Here is a 20,104-nt window from a genome sequence, read left to right on the forward strand (position 1 = left end):
GTTGCCTCTGCTCAGTAGAGACTTCTGCCATGGTAGAAATGTACTGTCTAGTATGGAACCACTCACTGCAGTGCCTACTGTGCATTTAAAATGTGACTAGTGCGATCGAAAAATTGAGTTCTTACTTTTACTTAATTAAAAAGTCTCAAGTGGTGGGGCGCCTGGGTGGCACAGCGGTTAAGCGTCTGCCTTCGGCTCAGGGCGTGATCCCAGCGTTATGGGATCGGGCCCCACATCAGGCTCCTCTGCTATGAGCCTGCTTCTTCCTCTCCCACTCCCCCTGCTTGTGTTCCCTCTCTCGTTGGCTGTCTCTATCTCTGTCAAATAAATAAAGAAAATCTTAAAAAAAACACAAAAGTCTCCAGTGGTGAGTGGCTATCATATCGGACAGGACAGTTCCAGGTTCACCCTCCAGCTCCGTTTTATCCTTGAATAAGACACATATATACCTATAGTGCAGAGGATGTGTCAGGTAAGCACCTTTCATAATTCCACTAACCTGCTAGGATTTCATGCTCATCAACAAATTCTCTAGCTAGTCGCTGCCTTAACATATAGATTAGCATACAGGAAGAGTATGCACCAAGTAAATGTAAATATTTGACCCATGCATAATTGTGATAAATTAACACATTAATTTTTAGCTATCAATTTTCCTGAAGTGGGTTATCTTGAATCTGTCCCTTAGTATGCTAATGAAATTAACTTTGCCAGCATACCACACTGACAACCAGGCTCTGAAACACAGTATCTAAAGAAGCTAAGGAACAACAGTTGCCTGGCAGGCACTGGTCCTGATGATAGGCCTTGCCCATCTGCAACAAAACTGCAACAGAATCCCTGTCTCTTAACTCTAAGTAACTCTTTCCGTTTTATTTTATTATTATTTTTAAAGATTTTATTTATTTATTTGTCAGAGAGAGAAAGAGAGTGCACAAGCAGGGCGAGCAGCAGGCAGAAGAAGCAGGCTCCCCACTGAGCAGGGAGCTGGATGCAGGACTGGATCCCAGGACCCCTGGATCGTGACTTGAGCCAAAGGCAGATGCTTAACCGACTGAGTCACTCAGGCATCCCAACTCTTTCCATTTTACAGCACATTTATTTTTCAATTAAGTTGAAAGCATTGCTTACCTCTTTTTCTAGTATCTTCAAATCTTTATCATTCTTTTGAGATTCCTTCTATTTAAAAGTCAAAGAACAGAGATAAGTTTCAGTGCCACAAACTTCACAAATTTGATTTTCAGTTATTAAAAAAAGATTAAACAGTTTAATGACTCTTTCTTTCTTTTTTTTTTAAAGTAAGCTCTGCCCCGCAATGTACAGCTTGAACTCACAACCCCAAGATCAAGAGTCATAGGCTCTACTGACTGGGTCGGCCAGGCGCCCCCCCTTTTTTTTTCTTGAAGATATAATTGGCTTCATTAAGAGATTCATAAATCAGACAGCAGCCTGTCTAGAAAGTAGAGGGGAACTCCTCACCAAACAGTTAATTTCTATTTTAAACATTTCACTGAGCCTATTAAACATTTTGTAAAAGACCTGTCTGGTAAAAGAAGGAAAAGGTATTTTAAATCTTAAAGTATTTCAGGTTTAAGTTTTCACCCCAATAGATTATTAGGCTTTTCCTAATAAGTCCAGGGAAAAGAACAGGTAGAGCTTCATGAATAAAGCTACTGAGTGCCTTTTTTCTAATGTTAAACATCAATACATCTTGAATATTTAATTATGCTATCCCAGAAAGAAAAGAATCTTACAAACAGAAATAAACATAAACTTTGATACCCAAAGAGGGAAAAAAAAAAAACACTACACATGCAAAGAGATAAAAATTAAAATGGTGTAAGCTGATTTTTTTTTTTTTTTTTTTAGATTTTATTTATTTGAGAGGGAGAGAGAGAGTGCACAAGAGAGGGGAGGGTCAGAGAAAGAATCCGACTCCCTGCTGAGCAGAGCCAGATGGGGGGCTGGATCCCGGGACCTAGACCTGAGCTGATGGCAGACGTTAAACTGACTGTTACCCAGGTGCCCTGTGTAAACTGATTATAGTCCACTTATTGCCTTTATTCTAAATAGGACATATAATTTTTGCTCTATGTATTTTTATATTCCATAGCTTTTCTGACACAATGGCCCTAAACAGAATATATTTTCCATCTAAAACGGAAGAAAATGGATAAACATATTGAACGCAACCTGTTTTTTTTTTTTTTTTTTTTTTTAAAGATTTTATTTTATTTATTCGACAGAGGTAGAGACAGCCAGCGAGAGAGGGAACACAAGCAGGGGGAGTGGGAGAGGAAGAAGCAGGCTCATAGCAGAGGAGCCTGACGTGGGGCTCGACCCCATAACGCCGGGATCACGCCCTGAGCCGAAGGCAGACGCCCAACCGCTGTGCCACCCAGGCGCCCCGAACGCAACCTGTTTTATGTGCTCTAAGTTGGGGGGGGTACATCAGTCTCATATTTATTTATTTCCCAAACGATGGCATTTTCTATCAAGGAAGGCGTATTATTTAGGGGTTTTACACAAACCTGTATGTAATTTAGTTTTCTAAGAGTTCTGTAATTAATTCAAAATTTCAGAATTGTTTCTTCGAGAAATTCAAATAAAAAAATTTAAATCAACTTCTTTTTAAAAATTATTTTTTTTTAAATTGTAATTCCAGTTAGTTAATATACAGTGTAATATTAGTTTCAGGTGTACAATAGAGTGATTCGACATTTCCATACATCACCAGGTGCTCATCAAGACAAGAACACTCCTTAATCTCTATCACCTATTTAACCTATCTTCCCATCTGTCTCCCCTCTTGTAACGATCAGTTTGTTCTCCAGAGTTAAGAGACTGTTTTTTGGTTTGTCTCTTTTCCCCCCTTTACTTGTTTGTTTTGTTTCTTAAATTCCACGTATGAGTGAAATCATATGGTATTTGTCCTTCTCTAACTGACTTATTTCGCTTAGCATTATCCTCTCTAGGTTCATCCATGTTATTGCAAATAGCAGGATTTCATTCCTTTTTATAGCTGAAGAATATTCCATTGTATATATATTTAAATCAATGTGTAAGAAAAGACTATATCAGTGCCGCCCAATAATACATCACAAACCATATACATACATTTTTTTAAAGACTTTATTTATTTGAGAGAGGCAGAGAGAGCAAGTGAGAGAGAGCACGAGAAGGGGAGGGGCAGAGTGGGAAGCAGATTCCCCACTAAGCAGGGAGCTTATGTAGGGCTTGATCCCAGGACCCCAAGATCATGACCTGAGCTGAAAGCAGACGCTTAACCGACTGAGCCATCCAGGCGCCCCCTACATATGTATTTTCAAATTTTCTGTTTTTCATTAAAAAAATTTCATAAAATTTTCAAATTTTATATGTTTTAAAGTTTATTTATTTAAGCAATCTCTATGCTTGATGTGGGGCTCAAACTCATGACCCCAAGATCAAGAGGCACGTGCTCTTCTGACTGAGCTAGTCAGGCACCCCTTTAGTAGTCATATTTAAAAAGTAAAAATTTTAATAATGTATTTTATTTTACCCTAAATGTGGAAGTATTATTTCAATATGTCATTAGTATAAAATTATTAGTGAGATATTTTATGTGTTTTGTACTAGGTCTTCAAACTTTGCTGTGTATGGCACATCTCAATTCAGATGTTAGATTTTTATCAGAAATAGCTAGTTATGGGGCACCTGGGTGGCTCAGTTGCTTAAGCATCCGACTCATGATCCCAGCTCAGGTCTTAATCTCAGGGTTGTGAGTTTAAGCCCTGCATTGGGCTCCATGCTGTAACGCTGGGTGTAGAGCCTACTTACCAAAAAAAAAAAAAAAAAAAAAAAAAAAAAGAGAGAGAGAGAGAGAGAGAGAGAGAGAAATAGCTACCTACAGATTTCATAAAATGTACAGATGAAGAAGTAGATTCACACACCCAATATGTTCCAAAAAAATTTGCATTTTCCAACAACAGAATCAAGTATCAGTTTTTAAATGTATATTAATTAAAATTAAATAATATTAAAAATTTAGCTCTTCACCTTCAAGTGCTCAATAGCCACATGTGGCTAATCATGTCCATATTGGATAATGAAGCCCTACATTATAAAATAAGAGACTTAGGTAATCGCTGAACAAATGAACAAGTCTAAGCTTAACCTGCAGCCTTGGTTTCCTAACTCTGAATCTTTTCCATATAACAAATCTCTTTTTGCAACTTCTTAAGAAACTACAACTTGCTTTATGAACTAATGGAAACAGTAATAACATGTAGGTTGTTGCACAAACCATAACATGAAGTTAAGAATTTAATCTCCCACCACTCCTTGGCAGTTTTTGAGCTCTACATCTCTTTTAGGCATTAGAATATGGTTTTTTTTTTTCCTTTTTCTTCACCAATACTTACCCTTCTGCACAAACAAAACCAAAACAACTCAAATGATATTAAGTACCAAACCAAAGCATTGCGTACATTTGAAAGGCTTACAAGGTGTTAGACAATTTATCTAGATAGAGAAATGATTGAGAAATGGAGACCATTTTGTAATTCTGAACTATGGGCACATTTAAACAATATATTTAGTAATGATGCAGGCAGAAATATAAATCTTGGTAGAGTCCTAATAGTATTTTTTATTAATTTATAGGTTTACTTATAACCTTTATACACATAATCCATTCTAGTCAAATAAAATACCTTCCAGAAATGTTTTCATGATTTAGGTGATAAACCAGCTAGAATATCAGAGTTCCTCACCTTTAATCCCAAAGTCTTAACTTTTCTTGCTGAAGCAGGCAGAGTAGTATCTTTGTCAACATTAAGATTTTGTTGAGATTCTACAATAAAATAAATTGTATAGATCTTGGTTGGTGCTTACATGTTTGAAACACAGACAAAATCCAATTTCCAAATTTCTTATTGTAATTATTAGTAAAGTAATATAAAGTTCTTTTATTGATTGTACATGTCCAAATAATTAGTTGCACAACAGTATTTTCACATCCAACACTTCTCGGATTTTCCTAATATTCCCTGACAGGAGTTTAAGGTGATTACCAAAAGGGAAACTATATATCTATATGAGTATCTTCCTTAACTTTTCTGTTTATACAATAGTGAAATGACTAAAGCATTATTCTGTAGTTGACTCATTTGTAAATTCATCAAATAAGAAAATTTAAACATAACTGTAGCTTCACCTTTTTAGAAATAGTATAGAATCTTCTAATTTAAATACTGTTATTCAGAACTTTCAAACTTATGAGATCATATAACCATTATTCTATTTTGGAATCCATTACCTTTTTGTTTTTTAAATCTTTGTGATTTCTGAAAGGATACCGGTCCTTTCAATACTTCTGAAGTTGTAACATCATAAGCACCTGGAGATGGTGCACAGCCTAAAGGAAACACAGCACATTAATGTCTCATCTAATGTTACTTATGATCTTAAGTTAAAAACATGTCATAGTAAAGTAACACAAACTTTTTTTTCAAATGTAAAAATAGCATCCATTTGATATTATAAAACAGGCCTCTCTATGAAAAACATCATTATTTTCCCAAATGCTTTTTATTTCAATGAGTTAAGGAAACACAGGCAACTGAACAAAAGAGCAGACAGTCTTGAGATAAACATCATTAAGAACAAGCAACATGGATTTGTTATTAAGAACTGAATATTAAGAAAAAATATTTGGAATCAACTCTACTCAAAGAAAGTCACTGAGGTAACTACCATCAGATTCTAGAAATGAATTAACTAAAAGTCTAGCCTTCCAGGTTTAGTCTGGACTAAAAATTTATAGTCATAATTCATCTCTGGCTAATACTGACACTTCAGGGAATTTATAAAGTCATGTTATACAAAGTACAAACTGTACTAGACAATATTTCTTTTTTTTTTTTTAAAGATTTTATTTATTTATTTGACAGAGAGAGAGAGAACACACAAGCAGGGGAGCAGCAGGCAGAGGGGGAGGCAGGCGCCAGGCTGAGCAAGGAGCCTGATGTGGGACTTGACCCCAGCACCCTAGGATCATGACCTGAGCAGAAGGCAGCCGCTTAACTGACTGAGCCACCCAGGCATCCCTGTACTAGACAATATTTCTATGATTCAGAAATGTATACAGTATAACCTCACTAACTGGAGCCTCAAACCAAAGGCATTTCAGAGTGTTTATACATAGTTGACTTGAGACCTTGCTCTCAGGACTTAAAATAATAAAAATATCATTAGCATAAGGGGAACCTGGCTGGCTCAGTCGGTAGAGCGTATGACTCTTGATCTCAGGGTATGAGTTCAAGACCCACATTGGACATAGAACCTACTTAAACAAAAAGGGTAAAAATATCATTAGCATAAAGCTTTAACTGATTGAGAATCAATAGATTCATATTATTCTCTGAAAAGCTATTTACTTCAGCATAGAGTTTCATGCAAATAAATAGGAACTACAAGGAGTTTGACCATTTGAAGGCAACTCCAGCTGTCCCATAAGTGTTTTGTAAATGGAATGATAGATAGAACTTGTTGGTACATCTTGACTAGCATTAAAAAAAAGTGAAACAGAATAGAAAATATCAGTGTGACTCAAATGTGGCAAGGTTAAGCACTGTTTTGTGGGACTTTTTGTTTCAGCGATAGCTGTAGAAATATAAAAAAATATATCTTGGATAGGGATACACAATTTATTTCTCACTCTGGGACACGATTAAAAAGTATTAAAGTCACTCGTTTCATCAATTTTAAGAGGCCATAAAAACACCAAGGATGGAATAAAGTTTCCATTCCTCTATCTGGAATAATGGTAACAAAAATAAGGACACAAAAATTCGAATCCTGGGAGCTTTTTGATCTAAACATGGTCAATAAGGAATTGAGATAGTGGATTTCTAATCAGAAGAGTCTCCAAATTAAGTACAGAATTCAATGGGGTATCTAAGGTAAAGGCAGACTTAGCAAAAAACATTAATCTTAGATAGCTCAAATCTGTCACACTTAGAAACTGTTTACAACCTCGGGTGAATAGGAGGCTGGCAGGGGTTTCCCTAAAGTCAGTGTAAGGGTGGCACATCTTAGAGCACCTATTTTACTCATATGGGATAGGGGCCGAGGAAGGCAATGAGGAACATGTTATGTTTTAAAGCAAATGAGAGACTTCCACCATTACTGTTAGGTATGCCTTTTGGGGGAAGGGGATGAGGGTATGCAGAGCCTTTGGTTATTCTGTGCTCTCTGCTTTTATTTTTATTAATTTTTTTTTTTTAAGTTAAGCTCTAGGCCCAGCATGGGGCTTGAACTCACAATTCTGAGATTAAGAGTCACATGTTATACCAACTGAGCCAGCCAGGCACCCAGCTCTCTGTTTTTAGGAATGCTTCTGTAGGAAAGTGTGAGAAGCACCAGTCTAGAATTGTCAGAGCAGCCAGAAAATAAAATGATGTTGAAATCTTATACTCTGGTTCATCATTAGGTTTATACTCTCAAAAGGGGATATGGGCCAGCAAAAGATGGGATGGTGGACAGTTCTAAGCAGCATCATGAAAGTTTAGAACAATTAAAACCATACTTAACAAAAATGTCCTTAAAGACGAAAGAGTCAAATTTGATTGATAGATTTAGGATTTAGATTGAAGAACTAGGTTGAAATTCAGCCTGTATACCTACTAGACCTTTGTGAGACTATAGTATACGCTATTTTCATGCTCCAGGTCTTTTCCTTACTAACACTTAAATGTACTACATCACAGATACATATGACTTGTTAGAAATCTGGGGAGAAGTAACATCAAGACAAATGGAATGGGATGCTCTGGGAAATACCACAAGATTTCTGCAACTTCTTTCTTGATCCACAATGACTGGAAGCTAACACAGGCAGTCAATATTTGTCACAAACAAAACATTTTATGCATTACATTAAATAAATGCGTCAAACTTTCAGATCGTTTTCTTTTCTATTTCTTCTACTTAGGATGGACAGCCCATCTTCCTTCCATTTTGCCTGGCTAACTCTCACTTATCCTTCAGATCTCAGCCTTTTCCAGTTTTCTCTGAATCCCCAAATCAGGTTGAAATCTCCCTCCATAGCAGCCTATGAGTAGTGTTCTTATCAAAGAACTTGTCAGTTTTGTAAGGGTTTTAATACAATTATCCATCTCCCACCTCAGATAATTTATCCATCTTCCATATTAGACAAAAATGCTTGAAGTTAGGGACTCTCTTGATCATGCTGTACCCCCGGTATTTAGCTCATGGTTGAGTTTGGAGGTGTGGAGGAAAACATAGAAAGTCACTGGAGATGTGGGAATGGAAATAGGGTTTTGTAATCACCCCAATGAGGGTTCAAATCCAGCTTTATATGCCAATCAATAGACATTACTATGTGCCAAGTACTTTTTAGTCAGAGGGAGAAGATGATGAATAAGAACATTATACTCTCTCCTTTTCTAATCTAGCTTGAAGACCCCTGGAAAGTTATTTTTATTTGAGGTTATGATTCTCCACTTATGAAACAGGAATAAAAAAGAGTATTCACCTCATAGTTGTTGGGATTACTGGAGTAATAGGAGAAATCACTACAGTGCCTCACATACGCACGAAGCATCAAATAAATGATAATTATTACTACTGAAACAGTGAATCTGAAATATTGTGGCACTGGTAAAGCCAGTTTAATCTATTATAAATAAAATAAAATTCTCCTTAAAAGAGACACTGCTGAGAGAACTTAGAGAATGTTCTTTGAATATCCAGGAAACAATACATTCCTTGATCTTTCAATTAAGAAAATAATCTTGTAAAAAAAAAAAGAGAAAGAAAGAAAATAAGCTCGTGCTGATCCATTTGCTCACCTGGCCTTCCTTTGTAAGCACAGAGATTCTTATTTCCATTTGCATGTTGGCTAATAAGCTAAAGATGCAACAAGTGACTACTAAAAGGGGGGCTTTATAATGGATAAATCATGGGCTTTGATGTTGAGCCCTACCACTTTACTGGCTGCTCAGAACAGTGGCAAAACCCCTCTGTTTCCTCATACATAAAATGAGGACAATATCAATACCTTTCTCACCTGGCTGTTGGAATAGACAGAATAGGGAACCAGAGAGAATAGGGAACACTGTAGCATACAGTTTGCATGCATTCAATGATGAGTGCCTCAGTAACCACATCCGAGTCTTCCTGGTTAGTGTGCTTATGCAACCACAGTGGTTAAAAGCACAGGATGGATTCATGGAGGCCTGATTTCATGTCCCAGTTCTGCTAGTTTGGTTGTGTAACCCTGAGCAAATCTATGTCTCAATCTTTTTATCAATAAAATAATGAACAATAGGATTCTCTCTCAGGGATGCTGGGGAGTTAAAAAAGAACTAATCATCAATGTAAATACTTAGTATGGTGACTGGGGTACTGTAGTGTTATTACTTCATTATGTTTTCAGTAAGTGCTGCCACCATACTTTTACCCATAAACTGCCTTTACCAATCATCCTTTTATTCCTGAATGGAATATCCAAAAAGAAATCCACAAGTTCATACCAAAGCCACTGGTCATTTTTTTTTTTTTTAATCAGTGAGGCCTTCCGCACCTGACCATCAAATAGCTACCAATAGTTTCCTTATCCCAATCCCCTTCCCTCTGCTTTAGCTTCTCCACAGCACTGTTTATTGGCTGTATTCTCCAGGTGAATGTAAACTCCATGAGGCAGGGGCTTTGCTTCATTCGCTGCTGTATCCTTCTCACTCTGTATAGTACTAGGCATGTAGCAAATGCTTAGTATAGATTTTAGAAAAACTAATCAATTGAATGAGACCCATCGCAGCCCTAAAATCGCCTATTTGCCTCCGATGAAGGGAAACAAAAGGGGCAAGGTGCGTGACAACATATCCCGACCCCCAGCTCCTTTCCCCGTACGCACCGGAAGGGTCATTGAATCGTTTCAGGGGCGCCTTAGGAAAAGACATGTTGACGACCAGCTCCACAAACTGAAGGTCACTATCTTTCCCCGCAATTTCCTGCCGCTTATTACAGCCTACTCACTCCAAATTCAAACGTCCCGGCTTATTCCCCGCCCACCTCTAACGTCAGCAGATTTGAAAACCAAAATCCTGGGCACACCAATCCAGGACGGGAACACCTAAAGAGCATGCGCACCTGGCCTCGCCGCGCCCAATTAGGACTTCTGTGAGTTTAAGTAACCAGCCAATAGGAGACTATTATTGCCTCCTTCTTCCTGCACTCCCACCCCGTGTCCAATCATTCCTGGCGTTACTCAATTGTAATTTACAGACTAGCAACATTTGCGCAAGCGCATTTCATAGCTGAGAAGTTTTGGAAGTCCGCTTTTGGCGTCATATAGGTGGCAGTGCAGTGAGTTCTAGTTTCACTGGTTCCAACCTTCTCCCACCGTTCCTTAGGTATAAACTTCCCCGGATTTCACTTCTTTCAAACTGGGTACTGCCAGGGTCCTAAATGGCCGTCGAAAAGGAAAAAGGAACATGCTGAGACGCAGCCTACGTCCCTGCGCATGTGCAGTGACCCGAGCGGAGAGTCCCGGGCGTGGCCTGAGCGTGGAGATTTCGCGCGTGCGCTCATCTCCCTTCGTGCCACTGCAGCTGGGAGGCTACTGGAGTATGTCGGCCCCGTTTGAGGAGCGCAGTGGGGTGGTTCCGTGCGGAACGCCGTGGGGCCAGTGGTACCAGACCTTGGAGGAGGTGTTCATTGAAGTTCAGGTGCCGCCTGGCACTCGCGCCCAGGATATCCAGTGCGGCCTGCAGAGCCGGCATGTGGCGCTGGCCGTGGGTGGTCGCGAGATCCTCAAGGTAGCGGCAGGTCGGGGCTTGTTCTCAGTTTCTTCCCGGCCTCTAAGTCCCCGAGTCCTAAGGTTCATGGTTTCCGTGAAAAGACTGTTGAAAGGCCGAATGCTCTTTCAGCCGAAAGAGCGGTATCATTGGCCTGGTTTTGGTCTGGTCGGAGTCCCCACTCTGAAGGCTAGCCTTGAGTTGACGTAGAAATTTGAGGAGCCCGGTTTTCTGCCTTTATTTCTAAACCAAATGAAGCTGCTGCTTTTGTTCCTCTGCGGGTCTTCACATATGTCTTTAAAGGAACAAATACTTATTGTACATATATTTTCTTCCAGGCACTGATGAGGTGTTGAGAGGTCAATGGTGAACAAGATAGAAGTTTCCTGCACTCAGATAGGTTATGTTCTTTCAGGGAGGCATAATAAAGCTAAACTCATAAATGTTCAGGCAGGTATAGGACAGTAAAGAAGAAAATTAAGGATAAGGATATCGGGATGAGGATTCAGAGATGACGTCAGGTGATTTATTTTTTCATCAAACAGAAAAATTCTGCATGTTTGTGGAGTGGTTATGCAGGTAGTCGAGAGGTGTTTGAAGAAAACAATACCCCTTTTATTCTCATGTCCGTTGGATCTGGGAACCGCTTTTTCCTTCATAAGCTTTATAGTTAAATTCAGTTATGTTGCAAATTAGATTTCTTTCCCAGAGTAAATGCTCAAGATGTTTGATGACAGTGTAGTGAAGTGGTGAAGGGAGATTCCCTGATGTAGGATGCCTGGCTGTGCCATTTTTATAATTTCGTAACCTTGGGCAAGAGATTATTCAGTGTCTCTATGCCTTTACCCACAAAGTGTGGTAATTATAGTAACTTTCTGATTGTTTTGAGGATAGCATGGTATCCAGGGGTTTTAAGAGCTTAAACTTGTGTCTGGTATGTAACGTGTGTACACTACATGTTAGCTATTATTTATATGGAAATGCTTTAAGTGCCTCAGAAAAGGAAGGTTCATGTGAAAGACATTGATTTATGTCAGCTTGGATCTTACTGACTTTTCTGGATGGTTGTGTAATTCATAGTTTCTTGAACAGTGGTTTAAGATTACAGTTCAAATTTCCCTTAGTAATTCCAGTAACTTTGGAAATTTAGCAGTAACTTTAATTTTAGAATTTTGGGTATACATTTAGACCAGTAGGATTTTTTTCTCATTAGTATTGACATATTGAAAAAAATGTGTTTTCTTTTTTTATGTGACCTTTTTATTTCATTTCCTAAAACTTAAATTTGGCGAGTAGCAACAAAACAAAATGTACTTGAGCAGGTGCAGTCTCTTTTAAACTAATGTTTTGCTGATTTCTTTCTTAAAACAACAGTTTCTGAAAAATCAGTCACAGCTAAACTGTATCAGAACTACAGTATGTGCTTTAAAATTTTTTTGATGCTACATTGCCAAAGAGATTGAACCAGTTTTTTAAAGTTTAAGAGACATCATTTCTTAATTTCAGCAGGAAAGCTCTTCTTGTAGTTCATTTCAATTGGTAAAGTTAAAGCATTTCAGATATTAACTTCACATTTGGCTCAGTGATCAGTAATATTTATTCATCTTCTAAAAGTTAAGGAGCCCTGATCTTTCTTTAGAGAGTCCTGTGTTCTTTGTCTTAGTAAATATTTCAAACAATGTAAACTAGGTTCCATTTCACTTTCTAGGAGGAAAGATAGGGTTGAGCACCTATCAATATGTTGAAATGGCATAAAGTTTTATCTCCTTACTGTAACCAAATTAGACAATTACATGTGGATTAGATAGGAAATTAGGAAAGTCTTAAATCATAACAGCCTTATAAAAATTAATGAAAGTCTATGTTTTTAGTGCCTAATATGTTTATTTTTCAGGGCAAGCTCTTTGATTCCACAATAGCTGATGAGGGAACATGGACTTTGGGTAAGGGTAATCTATAATTCTTGGAATCTTTTTTTAAAAATTAATTTTGTCTTGGAACTTAGTGTGTTTCCCTGTGTTGTATTAGGTCCTTTGTCTTTGCAGCTTTGGAAGAGAATAGAAATGTATTGAAAATAATTGTATGTCAAGATTACCTAATGATTTTTGAAAATATAAAATTTAATGATGAACTAATTTATTTGTGATTTTTGTTTGTTTAGAGGACAGAAAAATGGTCCGTATTGTTCTTACAAAGACAAAGAGAGATGCAGCAAATTGCTGGACTTCTCTTCTAGAGTCCGAATATGCAGCTGATCCTTGGGTACAAGACCAAATGCAGAGAAAACTCACATTAGAGAGATTCCAGAAAGAAGTAAGTCAGATGAATGTATGAATATGTATTGTTAAACATCTTAAAATCATAGAATAATTATTATTTGAAATTAAAACTCAAATGTGGTTACAAAAAAATTACAGAAGTTCTTTAGAGGAATTTTTTAAGTTAATTCTTTAGAAAAATCACTGGCCTTCCTTTGTGTGGATTTTATTTTATTTTTTCCATATTTTCTGTAGAGGAATTTATTTGTACTGTCATGATATCTAAGTTTAAATTTAATGTACACCAGTAATGCATAAATGAACTCATAAAAATTCAATCAATATAGACTTACATAGTGTAAAAAAGTGAAAGGTCCCTTTCACCAACATTTCTCCGTTCCTTGCTTCTGTCTCATTGTTATTTCACTGATGTATTAGTTTGCTACTTTTTTTTAAAAATATAAATACAGGATCACACTATGTTTATTGTTCATGGTTTTTTTTTTTCATTTAATAACACATCTTGGGTCTCTTTTCCTACTAGTACATATAGATAAAACTTATTCCTTTTAACTGCTTCAGAGTGTTCTAGTTTGAATGTATCAACATTATTTATTTAGGTATTCCCTTTTGATAAGATTTGGAATTTTCGATTTGTGTCTATTTCAAATAAAATTTGTGCTTTCATCTCTGTAAAACTATTCCAATGTTGTTAGTTTATCTAGGAGAAGAATTACTGGATCAAAGCACTGTTAAAGTTTTGATGGATAATTTCTTTCTATATGATGATGATTTCCAAATGTGTGTCTCTAGACTTTTTCCCCAAATATTGGAGTCACATTTCCAATTCAACATCTCCACTTGATAGTCTGACAGACATATCAGACTCAACATATTCAACATGAACTCCCTAACTTCCTTCCACACATGTTCTACCTCTAGTCGTCTCATCTTGGTTGATGGAAACTACTTAATCAGACCAAAAAACAAAAATGGGGAATCATCCTCCACTCCTGTCTCTCTCTCACACACCCTGTCCAATTTGTTAGGAAATCTTACTGGTACTACCTTCCAAATATACTCAGAATTTGTCCACTTCTCACCACCAACTCTACTACCACTCTGATCTGGACCGTCTGTAGTGTCTTGCCTAGATTACTCTAATAACCTTCTAATTGTTCTCTTTTACCCTTGCCAAGCTACAGTGTTCTCAAAATAGCATAGTAGTCCTTCTAAAATGCAGGTCAGAACACATCACCTCTCTTCTCAGAACTCTTTCATTCCACCCAGTCTGGTCCTCCATCATCTCCCTGATTTCTTCTCCTACTAATCTCCCCTTTGGTCATTCTGCTCTAGCCATACTGACCTTTTTGTTATTTTTGAACATTCCAGGCCATTCCTTTATCTGTCCTTTTGACTATAGTTTTCTTCTCCCAAAGCTTAGCTAACTTCTTTACTGTTTTTAAGTCATTGCTCAATAAAGCGTACTTTATGTTTGGTCATCCTATTTAAATACTATAATCTTCTCATTTTCCTTACTCTGCCCTGCTTTTCTTTCTTTTCTTTTTTCTTTCTTTCTTCTTTTTCTGTAGCACTTGCACCAGCTTTCAACGCTCTGGATCAGGGGCTTGCAAACTATGGCCCATAGGTGAAATGTGGCCTGCTGCCTCTTTTTGAAGTAAAGTTATAGTGGAATACACCTATGCTCATTCATTTGTACATTGTCTTTCCTACAGCAACACCAGACTTAAGGAGTTATGGCAGAGACTGTATGGCCTTCAAAGCCTAAAATATCTAACTACTTGGCTCTTTACAGAAAACTTTGCCAACTTCTGCATTAGATAACTTACAGTTTATTATTTGTGTCTTCCTGTAAGAATGTCGGCTCCACTAATGCAGGGATCTTTGTTTTGTTCACTCTTGAATTCCACATGCCTCTAATGGTGTCTTCTAAATAGTAGGAACTCAATAAATGTTTGTTGAATAAATGAAATGCCCTCCAAAAAGACTAAAGCATGAGATAGTACTTCCTGGGATTGAATATGTTGATAAATGCATAGCTCTTAGAACCGTGCCTGGCATGTAGTAAATTTTCAAACGATGCTAGTTATTAAAATCTGTTTTCATACTCATGCTAAAGTACGTGTTTGCCCATACACTGTCAACTTGTAATATACATATTGATCTTCTAAATATTTGTAGATCTGAAAATTGAAATATACTTACTAGTTTTAAGTTCTGTTTTGGTGATTACATCTTTTGACATGTTTATTGGCCATTTGGATTTCCTGTTTTGTCAATTGCTAGTTTATATCTTTATCATTTCCCTTTTGAGTTACTTATATTTTTCTTTATAAGGTTTATTTTATCATAATTTTTTTCATGTCTTTTAGAATCCTGGTTTTGACTTCAGTGGAGCAGAAATCTCAGGAAACTACACTAAAGGTGGACCAGATTTCTCAAATCTTGAGAAATAACTACTAATTTTTTTTTTTTTTTTTGCTGCATTCTGTGGATCCCAGCACATGTTGCCAACTTAAAGGAACAGATTTTGTGGTGGAAGGAAAATGTGGATACCTGCAGTTAACAAATTGCAAAATATATTTAACTATGGTTCTAAAAATTGCATTCAAATATCATTTACATAGGAAACATCTTAAATACCGTGGAAACTATTCTACTGATATAGAGTAACTTTTTTTTGGACTTGTTTTTTTGCTCAGCATGAAGTTTTATATGCTGCATTTTACTAATTTCATATTTAACCTGTATTTTTAATACAAAAAACATTAGGGTATAGATCATGTGAAATGACCAGTGCCTTCAGGGACAATTAAATTTTTCTTTCAATAAGTGTAATGCAGGAATAATGTTCAATAAACTTTTCTAAATAGGAATTGAGTATCCCTTTGTGTAAGTATGCCAGTTAACACAAGGAGTTATATTCCTGAAAAAAGTTTTAAGAAAGGAAAAAGCCCATAAATACATCCTGAGTAAGTTCATTTTAAGAGTTAATGAAAATTTCTGGAGTAATATATTATTCCTTGGGAGATGACTTTGTCAAGAAATTGAAAAATAGTTAGAAACTTAACAATAGGAATGAATTAATACAAAACAGAAGCAGTGAAGTGAATGTGATCATTGGGTGAGTCCTTTGTCAGTGATAAAAAGTGAATAATGGTTAATGTTTATAAGTCAGGGACATAATTTTGCTCTTCAGTGATCCAGACATATAAGGAAGGATTGTCTTAAAATTTTATTTCATTCTTTTTATGTCCTTTGGAATTTGAAAATATCTCTCTATATTTTTTAAAGATTTTATTTTTAAGTAATCTTTACACCCAGTGTGGGACTTGAACCTGCAACCCGGAGATCAAGAGTTGTACACTCCACCAACTGAGCCAGCCAGGTGCCCCTAAAAAATATTTTTAACAATCCCAAATGTATAGTAAAGTTACATATAAAGTACAAAGAACTGTTTTCTTCCTGAACTGTTTGTAAGTTTATGATATGACGCTGCGTCGTCTCTGAGTACCTTAGTGTGTATTTCCTTCAAAGGAATCTTACGTCACTACAATACAACCATTAAAATCAGGAAATTAGCATTGATACGCTATGACCATCTAATCCTCAGATCTTCATTGCACTCAAGTTTAACTGATTGTTTCATTGATGTTCTGTACAGCAAAAGGATCCAGTCAGAATCATGCCTTGCCTTTAGATTAGATGTCAGGTGTCTGGTCTACTGCAGTCTGGAACAAGTCTTCATTTTTTTCTTGGCTTTTACAACTTTGGCACTTTTAAATATTACAAGCTAGTTTCGTACAACATCCCTCATTTTGAGTTTTGTCTGATACTTCTTCATTATTGGATTCAGGTTATGCATCTTTGGCAGGGATGTTACAGAAATGATGCTGGGTTCTTATTGCATCCTGTTGTGAGTTAGTAATTTTGATATATCCTTTTTCTGTTGATGTTTACTTTGATCACTGAAGTGTCCGTCAGTCTTCTCCACAATAAAGCTATTCTTTGTAGGTTTATAGTTATTTTGTGGGAAGGTAGCTTCAGAGTACTATGTTTCTCATCAAACTTCAATTCGCTGCTATCTTTATTGACTCATGAATTCCTACTTTATTCAGTGGGTTAAAATCTATTATTTGCATTACTGTGATGCTCACAATTTTTCTTGATTTGGGTAGGGGAAAACCATTTTAGGTGGCTTCTATGACCTTTTGACATGTTCCATCATTATTTAAGTAATTTCTTATTTTCCGGCACAAGTTATACCAGGCTTATGCTTTCCCTGCCCTAGCTCAAGAATAAGCCATGTTTTTAAGGTGCCCTGGTTCTTTTAAATGGAGAATGGTATTTAGAAGCCAAGATTTGTGTGCTAGTGAGCAATTGCTGTTGTATGTCTATAAGGTTTATATGTACAGCTATATTTATTTCTATATATTGAAAACCAGGAGCTCATGCTTAACTTTCATGTCTAATCCCATGGGGCTCATTTTTCTTTTCTCCCTTTCTTTATTTATAACAACAGTGAGAAGTCTACTTCCTATTATCCTCAGTATATTTGGTTCCCTATTCTAGGTCATCTCACATGTATGCCTTTCTTACTCTGCTCAGGCTCCGACACCCTGCGGCAAGCAGGGATATCCTCACCTGCTTGGACCCGAACACACCCCATTGTGGGCCACTGAATTCCTGCCATACCCTTTGGCAAAATGGCTATCTTGTTCACTTTAACCAATAACTTTAGGAATAAATTGTTGGGGAAGAGGCTTTTTTCTTTTAATTGACTTCTTGACTTTCAAAGAAATTCATATTTTGAATAAGTACAGTAAAATTAACTCTTCTGTTAATAGTTTTGTGAATTTTTAGCATGTAGATTCTGTTCATAGTTTTATAAATTTTAACACGTAAAGGTATCTCTAAGCACTTTCAAAATCAGGAGATTGAACAGATAAGTTTTTTTTTTTTTTTTTTTTTTTTTTAAGTGGACTCTACATCCCATGTTGGGCTCAGACTCATGACCCTGAGATCAAGTGTTGCTTGCTCTACCAACTGAGCCAGCCAGGCACTCCAAGAGATTTAACAGTTTAATCACTACAAAAACTTAACGCTCTCTCTTTGTAGTCATATCCCACTCCTAGCCTCAAACCCTGGAAACCAGTGATTAAGACTGCCTATAGTTTTGTCTTTTCAAGAATGTTCATCAGTGGAATCATATGTAATCTTTTTTTCTTAAAGGTTTATCCACTCGAGAGAGAGCGAGCGAACGTGGGGAGGTGGGGTGGAGGGGCAGAGGGAGCAAATCCTCAAGCAGACTCCCTACCAAGCATGGAGCCCAACGTGGGGCTCAATCCCTTGACCCATGAGACCACGACCTGAGCGGAAACCAAGCATCAGATGCCCAACTGACTGAGCCACCCAGGCACCCTATGTTTTTTAAAAAACAGCTTTTATTGAGATATAATTTAGATGCCATAAATTTTACTCATTTAAAATATATAATTCAGATTTTTAGTATAGTCATCTAGTCAACCATCACCGTAGTCAGTTTTCATTCTCATCACCTCAAGAAACCCTGTACATTTTAGCTATCAACTCCCTCCCCCTACACCACCAACCAAGTAACCACTAATTTGTTTTCTATATCATAAATTTTCCTCTTCTGGACATTTCATATACATTGAATCATAATATGTGGTTTCTTGTTATTGGCTTCTTTCACTTAGCACAATGTTTTAGTGGTTCGTCCATGTTCTAGTATGTCAGTATTTCATTCTTTCTGTATGGCTGGATAATATTCCCTTGTATAATTGCCACACACCCATTTGTCAGTTGATGGATATTTGGGAGGTTTCTACCTTTTGGCTATTATGAATAATGCTGCTATAAACATTCAAGTAGGGACAGCTGGGTGGCTCAGCTGGGGTGTCTGCTTTCGGCTCAGGTCATGATCCTGGAGTCCCTGGATCAAGCACCAAGTTGGGCTCCCTGCTCAGCAGGGAGCCTGCTTCTCCCTCTCCCTCCCTGCCCCTCCCCTCCATGAGCTTGTGCGTGAGCTCTGTCTCTCAAATAAATAAAATCTTTAAAAAAAATAAACATTCAGGGGCGCCTGGGTGGCACAGCGGTTAAGCATCTGCCTTCGGCTCAGGGCGTGATCCCGGCGTTATCGGATTGAGCCCCACATCAGGCTCTTACGCTATGAGCCTGTTTCTTCCTCTCCCACTCCCCCTGCTTGTGTTTCCTCTCTCGCTGGCTGTCTCTATCTCTGTCGAATAAATAAATAAAATCTTTAAAAAAAAATAAACATTCAAGTACGAGTTTTTATGTATATGTATATTTTTATTTCTTAACTAGGAATGGAATTTTGAGTTATATGGAAACTATGTCTGATCATTTGAAGAATTTCTAGATTGTTTTCCAAAGTGGCTGCACCATTTTACATTCCCACCAGTAGTGTATGAAATTTCTAGTATCTCCACATCTTTGCTGACACTTGTTACATGATATTTTAAATTTTAGCCATTCTAGTGGATATGAAGTGGTATCACACTGTGGTTTTGTTTTGTGTTTCCCTGATCACTGATTATGTTGAGCATCTTTTCTTATGCTTAATGACCATTTATGTATTTTTCTTGGAGAAATGTTTATTCAAATCTTTTGCCCATTTTTTTTTGGGTTATCTATTATTGAGTTGTTAGAGTTCTTTATATATTCTATACACGAGTCTCATATATATTATTTGCATACATTTTCTTCTGTTGTGTAGGCTTTTTCATTTTCTTGATGGTGTCTTTTCAAGCATAAATGTTTTAAATTTTGATGTATTCTAGTTCATCATGCTTTTGGTGGACCATGCTTTTGGTATCATATCTAAGAACTGTGTAATCCCAGGTTATGAGGATTTTTTTCCAATGTTTTCTTCCAAAAGTTTTATTATTGTATGTTTTACTTTTAGATCTATGACCCATTTTAAGTTATTTTTTGTGTAAGCTGTGTAACATAGGTGGAACTTCACTTTTTCCCATGTGG

At 37.0% G+C, this 20,104-nt stretch overlaps 2 protein-coding genes across 2 annotated transcripts in view; one reads left to right on the top strand and one right to left on the bottom strand.

Annotated features, from left to right (window-relative positions):
* The window catches only part of HMMR (hyaluronan mediated motility receptor), a 40,349-nt gene extending 30,282 nt beyond the window's left edge, over positions 1-10,067 (bottom strand). The window contains exons 1-4 of the mRNA XM_045792057.2: positions 9,920-10,067; positions 5,300-5,398; positions 4,755-4,834; positions 1,132-1,179 (exon numbers count right to left, since the gene is read on the bottom strand). Coding sequence (XP_045648013.2) covers positions 1,132-1,179; positions 4,755-4,834; positions 5,300-5,398; positions 9,920-9,965 — 273 coding nt within the window. The 5' untranslated portion in view covers positions 9,966-10,067. The remainder of the gene's footprint in view (positions 1-1,131; positions 1,180-4,754; positions 4,835-5,299; positions 5,399-9,919) is intronic.
* A 503-nt stretch (positions 10,068-10,570) lies between these two features.
* On the top strand, positions 10,571-15,561 carry NUDCD2 (NudC domain containing 2). Its single transcript, XM_045792056.2, has 4 exons — positions 10,571-10,823; positions 12,697-12,745; positions 12,964-13,115; positions 15,454-15,561. Exons 1-4 carry the CDS (start codon positions 10,635-10,637, stop codon positions 15,535-15,537), a joined length of 474 nt encoding a protein of 157 aa, XP_045648012.1. The 5' UTR covers positions 10,571-10,634; the 3' UTR covers positions 15,538-15,561.
* Positions 15,562-20,104: the final 4,543 nt, after the last annotated feature.

Source organism: Ursus americanus, chromosome 15 (assembly GCF_024610735.1).
Source record: "Ursus americanus isolate L20-20 chromosome 15, mUrsAme1.1.p, whole genome shotgun sequence".
Classification (NCBI taxonomy): domain Eukaryota; kingdom Metazoa; phylum Chordata; class Mammalia; order Carnivora; family Ursidae; genus Ursus; species Ursus americanus.

Bases quoted from the DNA above. Each gene is read 5' to 3' on its own strand.
- NUDCD2 (XM_045792056.2), top strand. From the start codon at position 10,635: ATGTCGGCCCCGTTTGAGGAGCGCAGTGGGGTGGTTCCGTGCGGAACG. The intron at 10,824-12,696 runs GTAGCGGCAGGT...TTTATTTTTCAG, and splicing joins GTGGTCGCGAGATCCTCAAG to GGCAAGCTCTTTGATTCCAC. The intron at 12,746-12,963 runs GTAAGGGTAATC...TTGTTTGTTTAG, and splicing joins TGAGGGAACATGGACTTTGG to AGGACAGAAAAATGGTCCGT.